This window comes from Phasianus colchicus, chromosome 20, assembly GCF_987193195.1.
Source record: "Phasianus colchicus chromosome 20, bPhaCol1.hap1.1, whole genome shotgun sequence".
Taxonomy (NCBI): domain Eukaryota; kingdom Metazoa; phylum Chordata; class Aves; order Galliformes; family Phasianidae; genus Phasianus; species Phasianus colchicus.
The window spans coordinates 8770656-8791076 of NC_143455.1; the positions used below are offsets into that span (position 1 = coordinate 8770656).

Genomic DNA, 20421 nt, shown 5'->3' on the forward strand with positions numbered 1-20421 from the left:
GCGCTTCTCCCCTCCCCCTCCTTTGAACTGAATTCGCGGGAAAGGGCCGCTCGCCCTCCGGCGCGGGGCACGCTGGGTAAAGCGGGCCCTCCGCCTGGCGCCCGCCCCGCCGCCCGGCCCTCAGCGCTGCGCCGCGGCTCCGGCGCTCGGCTGGGCGCTCTGTCCTCGCTGTGCCCCCGCGGTCGCCTAGGGTGCCGCTGCCCCGTTCACATGAGGCGACCTGCCGCAGCCCTGAGGAGCCGGCTCGGTCTGAGCCCCCTGTCTGGTGACAGCCGGCATCGCTTCATGTGGTAAAGGTGTGGCTGCTGCGGAACCTTCACCCTCAGCCCTGGGGTTCCCTTAGAGGGGAGGAGGCGCGGGTGAACGAGGCTGAGGCAAAACTTCTGCCAGTCGCCCTCCAAGCCGCTCAGCGGCGCACGGAGAGCGGAGCGTCTGTCCCGGGTCACGGCCGTCCCGTCCCGCCGACCCGGCTGTTCCCGCCGCTCCCTTCGCTCTCCCCACAGAACTTTCCCGCGCACGTGCGAAGCGCGGCGCTCTGAGGCGGTGACGGGCGGGAAGCGAAGCCCGGCCGGGGCCGGTCGTGCTGTAACTGCCTCACGTTATCGGCGGGGCTCTCAGCTGATGTTTGTCGTTCGTCTGTGCTTTAATGAAATGTCAGTACGTGTGCCCGCACGCACACGTGGGTAGCCGTCGTTATTGGCTATTTATGTTCCGTTTATGCTCTGTCTTGCATAGTTTTGTTTGCTGGACTTGAATATTTATTGTATACGTCTCTAATTACCTCTCGTTTGGTTTTTTGTCTGCTGCCCCATTTACATTTTGAATTATATATATATATATGTATATATACCTGCGTTAATTTCTGTGCTCTTCTTTAAGTTCATCTTTGCCACCTTTTCACCTACATTCTCTTTTTTTTTTTGTACCTCCAAAAAAGTTATATGTATTAAAGATGACGTTACACACCTTATCCTGTTCATCATCATAGTCTTTGCTTAGTATCGCAGTTTCTTTGTCATGCAGTCATTAAGGTTGGAAAAGACCACTAAGATGGTCCATCCCAACCACAGTGTGTTTCCTAAGCTTCCCTGCACTCCCCAGCCAGCTCATTGCTGCTGCTGAATATACCCTCAGTCACCTTCTGGCAGCAGTAAGGTCCTCAGAAACGTACATGTAGCTTCTCTCAACACCAGGGGACTTGTTGCCAATGCTGGTGTTGCATTGGATGTTTGCCGGTCTTCTGACAGCGTAAATAGCGACAGAGCATCTTCAGGCGATCAAAGGCTGATCTTGAGGCTGTAGACTGGCTGTGCCAATCAGCTTGGTGAGAGAAAGACTCCTGAATGTTGTGTATCTACAGCTGTTCTTGGAAGTTGTTCACTGCCTGTCATCTGTCCCTGTTTCCTGCCTGCTGTTTATGTGCCTCTGCTGCTTCTGGTGGTGCATCCTTCTAAATTTCAGAACCAGGAGGAGGAGCCAGAGGGCAACTTTCCAGACGGGAGTAAGAAAGATAATTAGGTAATTAATCTCTGATGCTGGACTGAGACTTGCCTGCGAAAAGAGAAACTTTAGCCTTGAGTGTGGTGGGACAGTGCAACAAAGTTGTGTATGTGTTGAGCCCTTTGGAGTCATAGCAGTGATTGCCAGATGGAAAAGCTCCAGTCATGTGAGCTTCTTTTTCTTGGTTTGTAAAATAATCCTTTTCAGAAGGCCATATTTAGCAAATGACAGGGTGTCTGCAAAGTCAGCAAAAGTATTTGTTATAAATAAGAAAATATCCCAATATGATGCAAAAGAAAAAAAAAGACCAGTTTCAGAAGTCTAATATGATAAATTAAAGCAACAGTCATTTGCAAACAAAGTTTGTTCTGGGAGTAAATTCCTGGTAGTGAAAGCAGAAATAGTTGGCAGAGTGTTTTCATGATATGTCAGATTTCATGGCTCAGGATGGCCAATTCTGTCTTATTTTCCTGTACCAATACTGGAATTTGTATTTTATATCTGAAAGATCACATTTGTTTCCGGTTGATTGAATGCATATGCTACTTCTAAATCTTTTTCATAAGTTTACTGCCATGTACTTAGCATTCCTGTCATTCCGAAAGGCTGAAGTGCACCAGTTTTATACCAATAGAATACCTCTTCAGATGTGTAGGAAAATAACCACACACATAGGCTATTCCACTTTAGGATTTTTTTATTTATTTCATAGTTACATGCTTTTCTTGGTTGTCTGTAATAATTCTACTGTTTTCCCTACATCTTTAAACCTGTCCATCTAGAAATGGTTATAATGAACAGATATAGTCACATAGGTGGCTGTGAGCCCTGCAGAAGTGTCATTAAAGCAAATACACATGTTCAAAGTTACTACCACGTATCTAGTAGTTTCCTGATAATCTTACATGTAAATTTGGAACAAAAGAATAGTGCATACTGGCTGAATATAAACATACTGTCAAGCATTAAACATTTGCTTACTGATTCAGGCCATCATGTAAGCCACTGCCAGTATTTATTAGGAGTGCTACGATGTCTCATTGGTACGGAACTGAAATTTGCCACGCGGGGTGTTGCTGAGAATAACAAATCCAGAGTGAGTGTTCTGGGCAGCTGTGTTTGAATCCCATGTAATCATGATCACGTTGACTGCAATTCAAGGGCATTCAGCTCCTCTTCTGTAGCTGCATTCTTTGTGCTTTCAGGTTCTACTTACTGCTCTCTCTGTTCAGCCCACCATGACCCACCAGAAGTGAGCATCAAAATTAAAACTAGTATATTTGGAAGGTGTAGGTCCTGCTGATGATTTGCTGTGCTCCAAAACACAGATCTGTTTCACTGGCATTTCTTTCTTTCTCTTTCTTTCCCTTAAGTCCCTCAAGTGAGTTTTGCTAGATGCAGAAGTTTCACCTGGAGTATTCATTCTTCAGTTCATATTCTTTATCTTCAGTCTGATTCACATTTGATTAGCAGTTACAGGCCACAGATATAATTAGATAAACTAATCTTCCCTATATATTTGGAAAGCAGAACTCAACTCCCACACAGTGCTTTCCCTGTCCTGTGGACAGTGGAAAGGGTACGTGATATTTCAACTTGAAGAAGAGAGTTCCTCCAGCCCTCTGGGCAATGGTGTGAGAGTGGGTAGGCGGGGTGCTGAGTATATTTAGGATGGCAGGATCATATTGCAGTTGGGGTGGTAGCTCTGAGTTTGTTTGCTTTCCTGCATGTTAATGTCTAGTGCTGCCCTGTTTTTATAAGCAGAGAACTAAGAAAAGAGAAAATGAACTCTACTATAAGGGAAAATCTTTACTGAAGCGTGGCAAAAAGAACTAAGATCTTACATAGCAATCCTAGTATTCTAATGTATAGCTATGAATGCAGTATGCGGGAAGATTGGCAGAGCAGCCACTTGTGATTCTCATTCACGTGTTCAGCTGGGGTCTGCTTTTGTACAGAGCTGTTCAAATGTATTCCAGGAGCACAGTGCTCAGGCAGCCGGGCCCTCAGGGAATCTGAACTCACCCATAATGCCCAGCTTGCAATCAGCAGGTTGCTTACTTGTCTCAAGTTATTGAAGAGAATGAGAAGTGAATGCACACCATGTATCACACACTTGGTCTCTTAACTTCTGAATTCCTACTATGAAAAACGAGTGATAATTATGATTCCTTATTGCTGAGTAGAAATGCTCAGGACTTGTTTCTTGGAGATCTCTTAGTGATATTTTAATACAGTTTTAATGATTCATCTACAGAGAAATTTATTTCTTGATTCTCAGATAATTATTTGGTTTTGCTTGATGAGCTTTTAACTGTATTTTTTTTAACTGTATTTTTCTTTAGAGTTTAGATACTGGACTACAAAAGCTACAAGAATTCTTACAAAAGCATTGCGAAAAGCACAGCTCCAGTTTATTATTCTGCTCTAGAAAGATAGGAGACCTCTTAGGATAATTTAATTATTTAACTGTAAGCCCACAAATCCAATGATAGTAGAAACCTTCATTACCAAAAAGTTCACACATGCAATAGCTTATCTAAACTTTTCATGGAAAAGTGAGTGTGTTATCAGAGCTTTTATGTGTAGGGCTTGCTTCAGATGGCATCTATAAGAATTTACTTTGTTTTTTGAATGCTGCTTAAGATTGCTTATACTGTAGTCTATAATGTGAATTAACTATACTTGCAGAAATAGTTCTACTGGCTGTTGCTATGACTGTGGTCGAAGCACTTTCACCATGCTAAATAAAGCTCCACATGAGGAGATGAGAAACACAGCAGGAGGCAAATTGTGACCAAGAATGATAAACCGCCAATCCTAATCCCACTTTTTGGATGGAGAAACAAATCTTTATCTGGCATAATTTATGCTCTTTGGTATGTTATCTTCATTGACACTGGTACTACATCTTTGAATGTAAAAGATCAAGACTTTTCTCTAAGGAAATTCTGTATTTATTTGCCTTGTCTTTTTGTTTGTTGTTTTTTAATGTGTATAGGTCACCCAAAACTATGGCACAATTTTACCTTTTTGAACCTAAACAGACCTGGGAGATGAAGATTAGCAAGACTCCACTCTTTAGAGCTCTGGCAAAACTACTAAAAAAAAACGTGTGTGCAAGAAATAATATTAAATGAGAGCTCATTAAGCAATACGTGTCACAGTGTTGACAGTTTGGGAGTATGTAGGAGATGATTGATATAGTTTTAAATTGTTAAAATATGACTGGCATTCGACTTGATTATGAAGTATCAGCTAGAATACCATGACTGACTCGTTCTAACTGCCCTGCTGCATTTAGACAGACTGTCACCTACTTACTAAGCAGCCAAATGACAACATCAAATTAAAAGGTGGACTTACAGCCACTACCGTACCAAGCCCCTAGAGATTACGAATAAACAGATGGATCTTGGATCTAAGTATCAGATGTGAACTGGCAGGGAAGCAATTCCAGAGGCATAGTTCCCCTTCACTGACAAGTCCCTCTATACAAGTTTGGATATTGGGGTAACTGAGGAGAAACAGGATGCCTGAAAATGAGCAGGGAGAAAACGGACTCATAAAAATTAGCTCACAGCTAACACAGAAAAGAAAGGTTTTGCCTTTTTTTGAAGAGACTGTATGTAAGAGTAAATTGTCAGAAAATAGTTCTGCTTAGACACTGAATGAAAATGTTTATCGTTACTAAAAATAGTTGAAGAGATGAGTGAACAAATTCTAGGAAACATTCAAATCTAATGCTGCAGGGTAAGAGTCAGTAAGCTGCAAGAATAAAGCTGTGCATTGATACAGTTTTTGATTCCAGTTTTGGCAGATGCAAGCCAAATAATCATCTAAACTTTTTTAATTACAATACTAGTAAAATTAATGTAGTTCAAAGTTTGTGATAGCCTATTTTTTAGAGTGAATTCCATGCTGTCTCATTAACAGATGTGTTCAGGATGAACTGCCGACTCAATCGAAATCAGTGTAAACTTCCCAGTTACTTTCATGATGTCAGGACACGTGTTTGAAAGTTGTCTTCATGTACTATTAGTTAACTGTAAAATAATAAGTATCTAGTGACATCTTTTAACTGTAATTGCCTTTGCACTCATTTAGTGAAACAGCAGAAATAGGTGATATATCTACACCAATTTATCATTTAAATATTTGCCTACTGCACATTAACGATCATGCACTTTACTACAGATAAGCTAAAGCACTCTTTCTATTGCTAATTCATAATGTATCTATTTTTGCAGACTGTGATCTATAAATGTTAGGCTCTGACAGTCTGCCAGAACTTCTCTTGCAGCACCTACTGATTGGAGTTTTTCTAAAGAAGCTTCACAAAAGCAGAAGCAGCAGAAGATGGAGTCACCCTACAGGTGCACGCTGCAGCAATTCTCCCTTTAGTCTTCCCAACAGGATTTGTGAGACTCTGTACCTCAACATCTTTATTGGTAATGGATCCTTCCCTTAATTTGCTGTGATGCATTTGGAATGTCAGCTTCTAAAACAAGGCACATGGGAGGCATCTAAAGCAGATTTTTTGAAAGGAAAATGAACAAAGAGCATGTCAGGTTCCATTTTGATTTGCATGACAAATCCAGCATGCAGCATTCGGGATGGCTGGGCTGGGCTTGCCTGCCACTCACTGCATTTGTCACTTTGGTTTGAACACTTTTGACAGTCTGTAATGTTAATTGTTCTAAGGATTGTTTTGCTGGAAGAAGAAAAGGAAAGGATTTGGGTTCTTGTTCTACTTTTTCCATGTACAGGAAAGGAGGGATATCTGAGGAAGCAGAAAATGTTTTCAATCTGGCTTTGATCTGTTTACAAGTAATCCCATGAGTTCATCAGTAAGTTCAATACTTTAAATGTTATTGTGTGTGTGTGTTTTGAGAGAGAAATACTAGGCCCCTAAACTAGTAACCTGGGGAGTCTATTGTTTTGGTGCACACCATTCTTTCTTCCTTTAAGTCCCACAGAGATGGGTCCTGCAGAGCGGTTTGTACTATGCCTATGTGCTTCTATCAGATGATATTGTGGTGCTTTGACAAGTGCTAAGAAGGAATTTAATGCCCTAAGAAGCACTGGTGGACACACATTGTTACTGGTGTGTGGATGGCATGTGAATAGCTCCCAAGTATGTCAAAGACCTGTTGGTAGATAAGAGCATGTGACTGAATTTTCCAGGAGACAGAATCAGAGGTGGAGACTGTTGGTATAAAAGTGTAACATCTATATTAAAACAGCTGTGCATTGATCAGTGATGTTTTTTCAATTTCGAAGTTCCTAACTGTCTTGGCAAAGCACTGTATGTTGATCACAAAAATGTTCTCAAACTAATAAAACGATCAGCTATGAAGTTTCAGGAGAAGACCGTGTTGTTTCTGTTTGTGTCTGTTTGCAGACAGTGCTGTTTTTCAGCCAAATGAGAACCTTAAAGGATGGAGAGAGGAAGAGGACAATGTCCCACAAGTTTCCAGGTAACGACAGACATCTAATTCTAAGATTTGAGCTGCTACACTGCATATAGTGTTCTTACGTACGTGTTGTGAACTAAGTGCACCGCCAAATTTAAGCTCTAAACACAGAAGGCTTCAATAAAGTAAAATCATGCAATCACTTGCAGAAATATCAAAATAAATGAAGGTATACAATCCAGCACAGTGATTCCAATCATATTCTGGCTTAGTCATTCATGCCCAAACCTCCGTAAAGGCTATTTTAGTAAATCTGTGGACTCACATGAAGGTCACTTTGAGCTGATGCATCTCAAAAAAAAATCAAAACCCAGGTAATTAAAAAGTGTTATTGATGATCATGAATCATATTCTTACAGCACTGCTTTGAGAATGATTAACCTGTTGTGCTGTTTTAGTGAATGCTGAACTCAGTGGGACTTGCAGGTACTCATTGAAATTTAGCTCCAGAGAGCTTGATGGCTTTGCCTTATGAGCCAGGATTGCTCACACAGGATCGCCCCTCCTGCTGTCCTCACAGTGGGAAGTTCCTCCTCCTACTACAGAGCTGGCAGCTGCTGAATTTTGCAGACTCTTGTGATTTGAAAAGGCAAACTGAGAGCTTTGTAACATACAGAACCATAGCTAGTGACAGCTCTGTGTAAGACATGGGGATCTCCAGTGCTGACAGCTTGCATCTGGAACTGCCATTGTTGCTACAGGGAAAGCAATGCTGTGATTCAGAGCTGCCCCAGCCACGACGACCTGACCTCAGTAGTTTGCAGGTCTTGGCCTTGTGACTGGATGCTGCCTCTGCATTTCCTGGTAGCTTTCCTGTCTGACTGCTTCGTGGAAAACAGTGTCACTATTTCCTGTTATTTGGAAGTTATTGAGCTTCTCCCACAAAGAACTCGTGTTTTTTCCTTTCAAATTAGCACCCAATATTAAACAAACATGAAAAGGTAAAAAAAATTACTACTGAATGTGATAGTTTCTGTAACGTTTCATTTGCATTTTTAACACAAGTCAAGCTCTGCAGTCAGTAACACTTCTTAAGACATCCTACTTTAACTAAAGATAACCTACACCTTTTTTTGGCTATAATATGTGAAAACTGTTGTGGCAGAAACCCTTCTGTCCCTTAGGTCCCTTTGCCCATCGTGTCTTCCCCTTCTGCTTGCCTTTTCAGACAAACACCTCCTGCTTTTTCATCCATTTGAGAAATAATCTCTGCAACAAGGCAGAACGCAGCTGTGAAGGTGACAACTCATAGCGTAAGGGCAGCGCTACTGATGGCAGGTATTTAAAACAACTCGCTTATAAAAAAACACCCTTCTGTCTTCATTTTGTTGTTTTCCTGGGATGTCCAACATCTAAGAAACAAACACGCCGTGCCTGGTTTTATTATGCTGACATACTCAGAAGAACGATGGCTGCAGGAGGGGGGAACCCCGTGCTTGGCACAACCCCGCCGGGCACGCACCGCTCAGCCTTCGGGAGGCACGGGCCCGGCACGGCACCGAGCGCTTCTGCCGCTCCTGAAATGGGAAAGCTCGTCTCTTCTTCCTGCCCTCAGCACGTCCATACCCACGTGCCTCTCCCCACCCGCGCACCGCTTCCAGCGTCGCGTCCCTTTCCCGTTGCCGGCCCTACTGCCGCTCGGTGCCGCCTCTGCGGGCTTTCCGGCGGGGCGGGGCGGGGCGGGCGGAAGTGGCAGCGGCGGCGGGCGGAAGTGGGGGGGAGGTGGATGTGCGCGTGGGTCTGGCGGTGCCGCAGCCATGGCGGAGCGCGTCGAGCAGCGGCTGGAGGACCGCGTGCCGGAGCTGGAGCAGCTGGAGCGGGTCGGCCTCTTCACGCACGAGGAGATCAGGTGGGGCGGCCCCCGGGCCGGTGGGGGCGGCCCTGTGCTGAGGTCCCGGTGCTGATGTCTCCGTGTCTTCTTTCTTGCAGGGCTGTCCTGAAGAAGGCCACGGCTCTGGAGTACAAAATACAGCGGAGAGCCCTTCGGAAGGAGGATTTTATCAATTATATTCAGGTAGGCTGTGCTGATTAGCGGTACTAACCGCGTACATCCCTCTCTGTTAGGAGTTCCGTAGTTGTCTGTGTAAGAAACCTGCTGCTTGAGGGTGTCCTTGCTTTGCTGATAGTGTTTACTTGTGAGTGATCTGTTAGGATACGAGGCAATGGTTTTAAACTAAAAGAGGTTATGTTTAGGTCGAATATCTGAAAGACATTGCTTATTCGGGTGTTGATGAGGCTCTGGCGCTGCCCAGAGGTACCCGAGGCCATGGCGGGGCCCTGAGCTGGGGGAGGCACCACGGTGGCTGTGGTATTAGGGGAGCTTAAGGGCCCTTCTAACCCAAACCATGCTGGGAAGATTCTACAAGCACAGGTTAGGCATGAAGCTTAGAGAGCAGTGTGGAGCTTTTGGGGGCAAGAGAAACTTCATTCTCATAAGGACTCTTTTCTGTAGTTCTTTTCCTCTCTGGGGATATAGAGACTTCAGTTTTCTGACGTGCTGTGCAAGTTGTCTTTCCATGCAAATTACTTTTTGTGGTGTAAAGAATCTGGAACATGCATTAAAATTCTAGGAATATGTGGGTTAAGGCTTAAACGCCACATGCAGTAAAAATGCTAAAATTTAATTTTAGTCACCCTTAGAAAAGTAGTGATCTGCTTGCAGAATTGTTGCTTGTGGTTTCCTGGATGTAACTTCTATTATCTGTGTGACTAGCTGTAAAACACTTCATCTTTGTTGTTGTTATTTTTTTCTTTACTATTACACATCTTTTCATTTGCCTTTAAATGTGTTTTTTCTCTTCGCTCTAGTATGAAATTAATCTGCTGGAACTGATCAAGAAAAGAAGAGCGGTACGTTTGTCAGTTTCTGCAAGTGCAATCAGTATGCACTAGATTTTCTTAATGAAAGTAATACTTTTTTTCTCCCAGCGCACCGGGTACTCATTTAAGAAGGAGGAAATTGAAAGCTCTATTATGCATAGGGTCCACAGCCTCTTCAAACGTGCCACTGGAAAATGGAAAGTAAGTTTTGTTTCTTTTGTTTGTAGTGGCAGCTTGGAAAATAATCTTTTGTGTGTTGTGATGTAAAAATTAACCTAGATATCCCTGCTACCAAATATTTTTAGTTATACAGAGAAATGTAACAGAAAATCTAAGCAGAAATTTGGTCTTACAGTTAGCAGTGTCACAGAAGTAGGTCATTCATGTCAGATTTTATTATTATTTTTAGAGAAACAATATTTTATCTTCTGAATCATTACTTGTCATCTATCCTGAGCCATGTGTTGCCATGTGAGTTTTGTGCATCTGCTTGCAAGGACTAGAAATGAAAAGAACTCTCCTTTACTTTGGGCAGAGATTGTCTTGATGGCTCTTGTGGTAAAACCTATGTGAGGTACATAAAAAATCGTTTTAGTGAGTTCTCTACTGAGTCAAGCATAATACAGATTTCACTGCAGAGGCAGCAAGAGCGTATATATTAGGATGGAGAGTTGGTTTTCTTCAGATGTTTTGTAGGAGTGTGGATATCTGAAAAAAGTGAATTTGGGAATCAAAATTCCTCCTTTTTTCATGTCAAGGGAACATACCAAGTGCATACTGTTTGTCTGTCAATGTACAAGCATGCTTTAGTACTTGTTCTAAGTTTCATTCTCTCCCACTTGCATTTCCACTAGGAAGATGTCCAGCTTTGGCTGTCACATGTTGCATTTTGCAAGCAGTGGGTGAGTTTTCAAAATCCTGTTCTTACTGATTGAAGATACTGGGTTGCTGGTCAGGCAGGCATCTGAAACTTGTATTGTAAGGTGGGGAACAGATTATACTGCAACATGAGTATCATAACATAACCTTTTGGCTTGAGAGTATTCATTCATTTTGTGGAATGAATGAGTCACCTGCCTGTGAACTGTGATTTTTATTTCAAACGTTTCTTATAGTGCTGAAAAGTGTAATTCTGGCAGTCTAGTATTCTCTGAAGTTCTCTGTGCAAGTCTTCATGTTGTTCCCAGCATCCAGTTGTTATCTTTCTTGTACTGAAGGAGATGATCTTAGCACAGTAATAAAAGTGACTGAAGAAAAATGCAGTCTACCTTAAAAGTGGTCAGTGAAATTTGTAATGTAGGCAACATCTGTGTTAGCTGTCTAGGTGCAGAAGAATTAACTGTGCTAGTACAGTCTGGTAACAATTGAAAGCTGGTTGATACTGAATAAGTGCCAAAAACTTTGGTCTAAAGTTAAAGTAGAAGAGAAACATCTTTTCCAGTATGATTGCATTGCAACTAATAAGTGTTCTTAGTGAAATTTCAGTGCTTTGGTTTAGTTTGGTACTACAGATGGTAAAACAAAGCTGTTTCTTTTACAGAATGCAAAACATCAGCTTAGTAAGGTGTTTTCTACCATGTTGGCCATTCATCCCAATAAACCAGGTAAACAAAACAAAGCTGAGCACTGTGTATATAACTCAGTATAGGTTGAAGAGTGGTGGTTTGAGTTCTTATAGAATCCAATTCAAGCTATTGCCTTGCTGCTTCATCAGAAAGGATGCCTCTGACAGGTTGTGCTGAACAATCAAAAGATGATGTGAAGTGGGAGTCTACTGCTTTGAATGACCATTCCCCAGGTAGACTAGGGACTAGATAAACATTTCAGAGGCAGATATTAAATACTAGTGGCTGATTTTGGGAATTGAAGACATAATTTTACATTGTTGGATCTGTAGCAGTGCCAGATTAAACTTCCTGGATCTGCTTAGCTTTTAGTCTTATTTAACTTGGTCTTACTCTGGGGATCATCAGTTGTATTTCATAGCTCATGCATGTGGGGTAAGTACAGTGAACAGAAACATCCTGGAGAACAGTTTCAGAATGGATTCTCATGAGCAGACACTTACTTAGCCTTAAAATGAATTGATATCTTCTGTTACAGCACTGTGGATTATGGCAGCAAAGTGGGAAATGGAAACACGCCTCTCCTCAGAAAGTGCTAGGCACTTGTTCCTGCGTGCTTTGCGCTTCCATCCAGAGTGTCCAAAACTTTACCAAGAGGTAACTTTGTGGTTTACTCATGAGAAGTTATTTGAGCAGTCAGAGCAAACCTGTCCAACAGATTTCTGAGATCAGTCTGGCAAGAACTCAGATCGATCTGGTTTAAAGAATGACTAGAAGGTGGATATTTCTGAATGTGTGACGTTTGTGCCTATAAGCACAGATCTTTAAAAGCCGAGGCTCATAGACGTGTGTGATGTGTTGGCTAAGTCCTGTAGCTCCTCAGGCGGAGCTTGCTTTTCCTCGTGTTTGTGAACTTAACATGTTCATGCTTTATCCACCCTCCCTTCCCATCACTTAATTATATTTTCTTTCTTGCAGTATTTCAGAATGGAACTGATGAATGCAGAAAAACAGAGAAAGGAAAAGAAAGAACTTGAACGAGCAAAGATGAACTTGGTAAGTTGTGTAGATTTATTCTGAAATACTATCTGCTTGTGTATCACACATTTTAAAGTTGAACTTCAAGGGGTTTCTATTAATGATTCGGTTGAGGACTGCTTAGAGAGTTTTTCATGCTCTGTAGCTATGCTAAACTTCCCAAGTGTTGGCTGATGCTGAATTTAAATACTTCAATTTTTCTTGACATTTCTAAAATCTTTTGTTAATGTCTCAGTTTGGAAGTTAGTTGCCATTTCTGGAAAGTAATATTGAAATATTATTTCACTATAGTTAGCTTGTGAAAACTAGGTTAAGATAAATTTAGATGAAGAATAACTATCATTTTCTGGTATTTTTCTGTGTTTGCAAAAACGATAGCTGAAAAAGGAAAACTTGCAACAATGCTATGTTGATATTACAGGAGGAATTCAATTACTCTGAGAAGATTCTTAATGGGGAAATGGCTCACATAATCTACAGGGATGCTGTTCAGAAAATTAAAGGTGATTTAACATTTCTTTTACTTGGTGGGAAAACTGTCACATTTAGGTGTGACACCTGGCTTTCTCAAGGATAAATTAGGAAGATACAAGATAGATGGATTATAATTCATTGATAGTTAGTGTGTACAGTTTTCAATAGGCCTGACTCGTGTAGAGCCATTCTGTGTTTTTGTGAAAGAATTAAATGAGTGAGTGGTGGGGGTGGAACCAAGTTTGAAGGATGTGTAAGCATGTCAGTAGACAGGACTAGTTTACCATTTCTTAGCCTGCAATGCGCCTGCCTTAGGACTTTTTTTTTTTTTTTTGTCACTGTCTAGCATGAAATCTTGAAGCATGTAGCCAGGCAGTTAACATCCTAACATATGGCTTACCATATGGGTTGAATGCTGAGGCTTACAGGAGAGTGTGTCTGTCTGGACACTTAAATAATATCTGTGTCTTGAAAAAGACTGTCAAGGATATAGAAATGCAAAGTGTGTGATGGGATGTGATATTCTACTTGATACATTTTTTTTCTTCTTGATCTGTAGGTGTTGAGTTCCGTCTGGCTCTGCTTTCTATTGCAAAGCTTTTTGATTTTACACATGATTTGCAAAAAGAAATTCTTGAAAGGTGAGAGCTTTTTTCAGTAAGTGCTCTCTTAACTTTCCTAATTTGTACTGAGTTGAGAGGTTAATGACTAAAGTCTGTTCCTCTATGGAAATAAAATGTTAAGATGTATGGGAAATACTTCTAAGAAAATGTATTTGAAGCAAGTATATTCTTACGAAAAGGATGCATGAAAGAACTTCATTATTAGCTTTGAAAACCTGCTAAGAAACACTTAACTTAGGTAAAATATAGTTGTTGCTGAATTATTCCAAGTTTAGTTTTCTTGAGTGCAGGAACTATTTTACTCAGTGGTTCTTCTGTTTCTTTAGTTTCCCCAATTCTTCTTCTTTCAAAAGAAAGATCTCTGGAAATGTGCCATTCTAGTTCACTCTATTATTGGAGAATATACTAATAGCAAACAAAAACAAAAAACCCTGGTATTTTCTCTTGTGGTGAAGTAAAGTGTCTCATGTATCTGATTACTTAGAAATTACATACATTTCTATACCAGTATGACAACCCTTTTAAACATTTGTCAAAAAGCAGTAAATGGATATTACAGATATAGTATGTTAGTTTGCAGGCTGAATATGCTGATAATCCTCTGATGTGGGACTACATGGCCCGTCGAGAGCTGGAGCTGGGATCCTTGAAGTCCACAGAACCCACCACAAAGCAGATGAAAGTGTCTGAAATGACCCAGAGAGAGGAGCGTTGCTGTGCAGTCTTTGAAGAGGCTGTGACAGCAGTCCCCACAGGTGAAATATTCTGTCTGCGTTTTAACATCAGTTTTTCCTGCTATCTTAGCATACTATGTACTGTAAGAGTTTTGAAGGAGGATGCAAGCTTTGGGTTTTGGATCCATTTAGGGGATCTCCTTTGTGTGTTACTGAAGTTATTTTCAAATGCACTTTTGGTCTTGAAAGAGTTGCTTAACTCAAAGTATTTTTTGTTGCTTACTTCTATTAATGTGATTTAACAGTAGAAGTGTGCATACAGGAGGACTGAGGCTTGGGAATTGTAAATGAAATTTCCTAAATGAAGGAAACGTGTTGAACTGAAGTATATTGTTGGTTAGCTGTGAGTAAGCATTGCTTTTGAATTGCCAATGGATGGGTATCTAGTATCTGGTATTACCTTTATTCTCAAAGGAGTCTGTACAGAGACTGTGGAGTGGATGCAAATCTGCTGCTTACGTAGTCTTTCATGTTTGGCAGATGGAAGATTTTCTCAATTGCTTGTGAATGTTCTCACTTCTGCAGACCCATTGGAAATATGGGCAAAAGGGTGCACTGAAAATTAATTGTGACAGTGTGCTCTGAAGCCTCAGCTTAACTAAGAGCTTAATGCTCTTTAGAAAGAATTACTGATTGCAGCTTGTACTGGGAAGCAGTTTTTAACGTTAATGTTTTAAAGCAGGGTCCCCTTTCTAGTATATTTAAAAAGAAAAAGTTGGCATTAACACTTGGTGCTTGGATTGCTTTATTCCTTACCGTAAAGACAAACATTTGTGCTTACTGTTGTGATTCTACGAAGCATAACAGAATGTCTTTGATTCTGCAGAGGACATGTGGAAATGCTACGTCACTTTCTGCTTAGAGAGATGTAAGAGGAAAACCAACAGTGAAGAATTAAAGCAAAAGGTAAAAGGTCGTTAGGATATCATAGTACCAAAACAACCCTATTTTTACAGGCTTTTGTAATCTTTCAGATCACAAAATCTTCGAATGTTTTATCAGAAATAGTGACAAGTAACTCTTAAAAATCATACAGTCTCTGTCTGAGGGAAGGCATGTTACCACTAGACACATGTGGGCTGCCTGAACATGAATACCTCAGGCACAAATCAGGCTTGTCAGTAAAGTGCTATGTGCTCCTTGAATGGAAGTTGAGTGCAAACTTGTAGTTGTTCTGTATGGCTTGGTTCCCTTTTAATACATTGCTATGTTGTTCTTTTGCTCCTCAAAGAAGAGGTGTAATTCAAATGCTCAAATTCCACCTTTATCTTGTAAATAATAGGAATATGTAAAATATCAGGTTTATAAATTTTATTAGATTTCAGTAATATTTTGATATACAACTCCACCGGGTTTCTGGTAATGCTAGGATCTTGTTTTTGAAGGAATAATACTTATTTTCCTCATTTTTTGGTCTAGAGGCTGGAGAGGACACTGAGTGTATTCAGCAAAGCCCATGAGTCCAGTTTGCTGCCAGAAGCTCTCTATAAGCAGTGGGTAAGAGTTGGTACAGAAAAATAGATTGGTGGACTGTCCTGCATTGATGCATGCCTGCCTTTATCATTTTATGTAATTAACGAAGTGGGCATTACTGTATTCAAGGTGTTGTTTTTAACAAAATACTGCACATTTCTTGTGCTCTTTGCCGTTTTTTAGCTTCAACTGTTATTGGAGTCCAGCCTTTCTCAGAAGGCTGCAGAGGTGGCAGAAGCTGCAACTAAGTGTTTCAGCCTGTCAGTAGAAATGTGGCAGATGAGGCTGCAGGTGCTGATCCAGTTGAAGAGTGACAACGTGACCCAGTGTTTTGAAGAAGCCTTTAAGCATGTGAAATCTAAGGTTTGTTCTGGTTTTATGGACTCACATGTATGCATCAGGTGGAAAACCTCTGCTACTTAAAGGATTTTTTTCCTTCATAGTGCTCTTATATTCCCTGGCTGCTTTTTAGGTCTATTTCACTTGCATATTGCTTTCAGGAGCACTGAGGAATTACAAGTTGTGCGTGGGGTATTTTATTTCAAGCTTTAAATTATTTATGTGCTTTTTTGCTGTTCCATTTCAAACTGGGCTACAAGGAGTGATGAGAGGAAGCAAGAAGCTGATTTGTTCCTTTTCCTTCCTGTACTTTGAAGTTATCTCTGTATTTCAGTGCTCTGATGAACAAGAATTTTTCTCTCATTCCTGGCAGCGTATCTAGCAGCAGTCCATCTAAGTAGCATTTGTTGTATGAATTAGAAAGGAGACAAGAAGTCTGCAGTCTAAAGTTCTTTCTAAGAGCTGTGTCTTAAGGATAGTTTTCACAGAAACAATAATGTAGAACTTGGTAGTTACGTTGAAATCATTCGTGAGTTGCTGTATTTCAATCATTTGACTTCTGTGTTTATCTTGTAGGGCACTTTACCGTTATGGACCCTCTGGGTGGAATGGAGTGAAGTCGCAAATAGCAAGGAAGACACAGAAGCTCTCTACCAGGTGCTTGGCTAATAAAAATCTTCATATGGTGATGTTTAAGTAAACAGGAGCTATGTGTGAGGATGGAGTACAAAGCTTTTGCTGCATACTTCATGGATGTGTTGATATCAAAGCATTCCAAGTAAAGCTGTTTTCAAAAGTCAGCTGTACAGAAATGCCATGGAATTTTGAAGGAGACATGTTTTAGATTACAACTAACATTGATTTTATTACATAAAGCTGTTTTTCAGACATTATTTAGAATGCTTTTATTATTACTTTCTCACACAAGATCCCATGTGTGTCAAGTGTCTGATGAGAGAGAAGATGCTGCTTCATCCTTGTAACCTTTTAATTGTAGCTTATGCAGTTTTTGGTTTGTTTTAAACTTGCAGAGGTCCTTACATGCCATAGCTCCTGCTGAATCTGTGACTATGAAAGAAAAGTATCTTGACTGGGCTTATAGGAATGGTGGTTATAAGAAAGTAAGAAGAGTCTTTACCAGGTAACAAGAAAACCACTTCAAATCTTATTATTCTAGGGCAAATAGTAAAGAAAAAATGGCATGAAGTTTGAAGGTATTTCTCTTTTTACTTCAGCCTGCATGAAAGTCGTCCGCTTTCGCTTGACTTCTTCAGGAAGATGATTGAGATAGAAAAGGAGCAAGTAAGTTGCTGAATATCAAATTACTGCCTTGTATTTGTAAAATACACTTCTAACTTTGATATGAAATTAAAGGCTTGTGAGCAGTGTCTTTTGTAATCAATATTTACCTTCTGATGTTGATTCATAGTATACAATACAAAAGCAAGTTTCATGGTAACCTTTGGCAATGCGTGTGTGTGTGTATGTATTACCGTGACTTTCAGTTAGTCAGAATGTAATCAAGCTGCAGACTCACTTCTGTACAAATACCTTCTTGTGTTAGGAATCGTGCAAAATGCTTCATCTGAGAGAATACTATGAACGTGCTTTGAGAGAGTTTGGTTCAGCGGATTCTGGTAAGGAGATTTTCGTCTCCCTCCCCAGTTTGGTGCTACCTCTTTTATTTCCATTGGGGGGGGGGAGGAGGGAAGTAGCTGTTTGCTCTGCTGTTATGATTGCTGTCATGCAGAGTGGACCTGATATCTTTGGTGCGTGACATTCTGCAGTGACCCCATGCTTTCGGTCCGGGGCCTTTGTTCACAGTAGGATAGCTTCAGCAGAACTACCAGCAAATAGTAGTTTTGACACTAGCAGGCATAGGAGATACCTGTCACCTTTAACTTACATCTATGAACAGTATGGAGCCATGTTTTTATAATAGAAAATAAATAGCTCAATTTCTCTGATGGTATGGGAAGCTACTGCTGAAGAGCTGCATTGTTTCTTAAGATATCGGTATTCCAGCTGGGAGCAGAACCCAGGCTTTTGAACCTCAAGGGAGCAGGAGGAAGAGGTGTGACCAACTAAATCACACTGCATTAAGATCAAGAACACTTAGAAAAAGAGGGTTTCTAGGTTAGGTTTAGTATGTTTACTAAATATTCAATTAAAATCTAACTAGAATGTTTTTCCTTTAAAGATCTCTGGCTGGAATATATCAAGGAGGAGCTAAGTCATCCCCAGGGCAAACCAGAAAACTCTGGGAGTATTCACTGGCGAGCTATGAAGATGTTACAGGGAGATCAGGTGGAAGACTTCATTTCCAAATACACTTTATTGCAAACTGGACACTTATGAAAAACTAAAAATAATTACAGCACAACATTGTGGATTTAAAAAAAAAAAAACTTGTGTAGAAAGGTAAATATGTTCTTTGTCATATTAAAGTGCACTTTCTTTACTGCACGTGTGAAAAGAATTCTGTCCCAGCACAGCTGTTACTGGTGTTTCTCTGTCAGTGTCAGGTTCGTGTGCACAGCTGCAGATGGCAGAGGCTGGAGGAAAGCTCAGAGATGCCTGTACATTGAGATGGAAGTTGCAATGTATCAGCTTTTTACACTGGCAAGCTAATACTGCAGCACACATATACAAAAAACCAACAAAATAAACCATTGTACCCTGGGGGGGAGTTTTTAACGTCAAGTTCAGTAAGGAAAAAATGGAACACTGGATAAACAATCTGTAAAATGATGGTATTTATTTGTTTCTTAACCTTGAAGTCATCTATCATCCTCTTTACAAAAGCCAAACAACTTCTACAACCACTTTGTTTCCTCCTCAGTAATTCTGAGTGACTGCATGGTGCAGACGAGCAGAGCTCTGTCACAGATGTTCCTGCTGTGACAGGTAAGCTCTGATCTGTGCTTCAACCTTTTGATGGATCCCTGCTCTCAGAGCACCTGCAGCTCCATCCCACCTGCATGCATGCGCTTTTGCTGTGCTCTGCCTTGCTGCTTTCTTCCACCGTGTGTCCTGAAGCTGCAGGGTTAGCGGCCGATTGCACAGAACCCCAGAGAGCAGGGGCAGGTCTCGATACTTTTTACAGCTGTGTGCATCCTCTTCACACTGATTTGTCTGCTTGTTTCTGCTTTTTTTTTCTTCTTTTTTTCCCTCTCTCGCCTGAAGTTTTCCAGTAGCAGTGGAAGAAGCTACGTATCATGCATTCAAAGGAAGTTAACAGTGAGCGCGGTGTCTATGCGCGGATAAGGCACGTAACCGGTTGCTTCACGTGGCAGCCGCACAGCGTGGTTTACAGCCGCCGCTCCGTGCGCGTCCGGCGCTCCGTGGCAGCCGCCGATCCGCCTTCATCAGCGGGCGCAGCTGCGAGGGGCCGAGCGGGGCGGGCACGCGCCTGAAGCGCGAGGACAGAACTGGGTGGGGAAGCGGGGAAGGGCTGGCACGTTTCTACCGTGCGGGGAGAGGAGGAAGAGGAAAAGGAGGAGAAGCTGGGGGGGCGCCGGCGCGGAGCTGCCCCACGTACGCCGCGTTCTGCCCGCGTTGCGCGTTCCGGCTCCGCGCAGCCCCGTGCGGCAGGCGCGTGCCCGGGGCTGTGCGAGCAGCTGGCAGCGCGCACCGCCCTGCGTGCGGCCTGTCCTGCTGAGAAGTTAGCTGTGCCGTAGTATAAGCGCTGAGGATAACTTCTGTTTTCTTTGCTCTCCCTTTCGGGACCATCAGAGCCGTTGAGGTGTTACCTCCTGCTGTGCGTCCTCCATCTTAGGGCTGCTGGGAGCGCTGGTCCTCCTGTTTCCTTGGCACAGCACCTCACACGAGGTGGACAGCCCGTAACCGTCGGTCTTGTTACACGCAGAGCTGCCACTTGTGCCTTCCTTACCTTTGCTGCCTTTTCTGGTTGCTGTTGTACCACACGGGTGCGTTCTGGGAGTTTTTCCCCAAATTTGGCATGCCTGAGCTGCCCTGTGCTGCCAGGTGCGAGCAATGGCAGCAGCAGAAAGATCCTCCCTGGGCAGGTTTGTTTTCTGAAATTAAAGGCTGGCTGATTCATTAAGAGAACAAACGGATCGAACCCGAGGGCTCCACAGCACCAACACCACTGCAGGAGTCTCGCTGGAGGAGTCCGTGAGAGGAGTAACTGAGTTCCTTAAAACTGCTTTGTAGGTGATGGCTGCTGCTCTGCAGCACACGGGCTCTGAGGAGGATCAGCCTCCTGACAAGAAGGAAGCTATGATCTGGAAACCAAGAGACGTTAAGCCTCAAATATTAGGGCAAACTAAAGCAGATGGTAAGTAACAGAACTCCTGTTCAGGGAAATGTTCTTAAAAGCTGCAGGGGAAATTTTTGTGATTGTGCTAGCTTATTT

The 20421-nt window shown here is 41.9% G+C and overlaps 2 protein-coding genes across 9 annotated transcripts in view; both read left to right on the forward strand.

Moving 5' to 3' along the window:
• Nucleotides 1-78: 78 nt before the first annotated feature.
• Nucleotides 79-20325, forward strand: UTP6 (UTP6 small subunit processome component). Of its 3 annotated transcripts, XM_090122094.1 has the most exons (24): nt 79-1518; nt 4192-4379; nt 5751-6350; nt 6905-6980; nt 8146-8255; nt 8907-8991; nt 9786-9827; nt 9906-9998; nt 10652-10699; nt 11338-11401; nt 11901-12019; nt 12341-12418; nt 12822-12903; nt 13434-13515; nt 14071-14252; nt 15058-15137; nt 15651-15728; nt 15888-16067; nt 16620-16700; nt 17075-17184; nt 17279-17345; nt 17608-17680; nt 18244-19478; nt 20220-20325. In XM_090122094.1, exons 8-23 carry the CDS (start codon nt 9951-9953, stop codon nt 18399-18401), a joined length of 1530 nt encoding a protein of 509 aa, XP_089978220.1. In that variant the 5' UTR covers nt 79-1518; nt 4192-4379; nt 5751-6350; nt 6905-6980; nt 8146-8255; nt 8907-8991; nt 9786-9827; nt 9906-9950; the 3' UTR covers nt 18402-19478; nt 20220-20325. The 3 variants fall into 3 exon arrangements, with proteins under 3 accessions (XP_089978220.1, XP_089978221.1, XP_089978219.1); XM_090122095.1 differs by lacking the exons at nt 79-1518; nt 4192-4379; nt 5751-6350; nt 6905-6980 and having other exon boundaries at nt 8131-8255; XM_090122093.1 differs by lacking the exons at nt 79-1518; nt 4192-4379; nt 5751-6350; nt 6905-6980; nt 8146-8255 and adding an exon at nt 8669-8826.
• COPRS (coordinator of PRMT5 and differentiation stimulator) overlaps nt 19587-20421 on the forward strand; it is a 133594-nt gene continuing 132759 nt past the window's right edge. For all 6 annotated transcript variants that reach the window (XM_090122102.1, XM_090122103.1, XM_090122100.1 and 3 more), the window contains exon 1: nt 19587-20343. In XM_090122102.1, the coding sequence (XP_089978228.1) occupies nt 20223-20343 (121 nt within the window). In that variant the 5' untranslated portion in view covers nt 19587-20222. The remainder of the gene's footprint in view (nt 20344-20421) is intronic.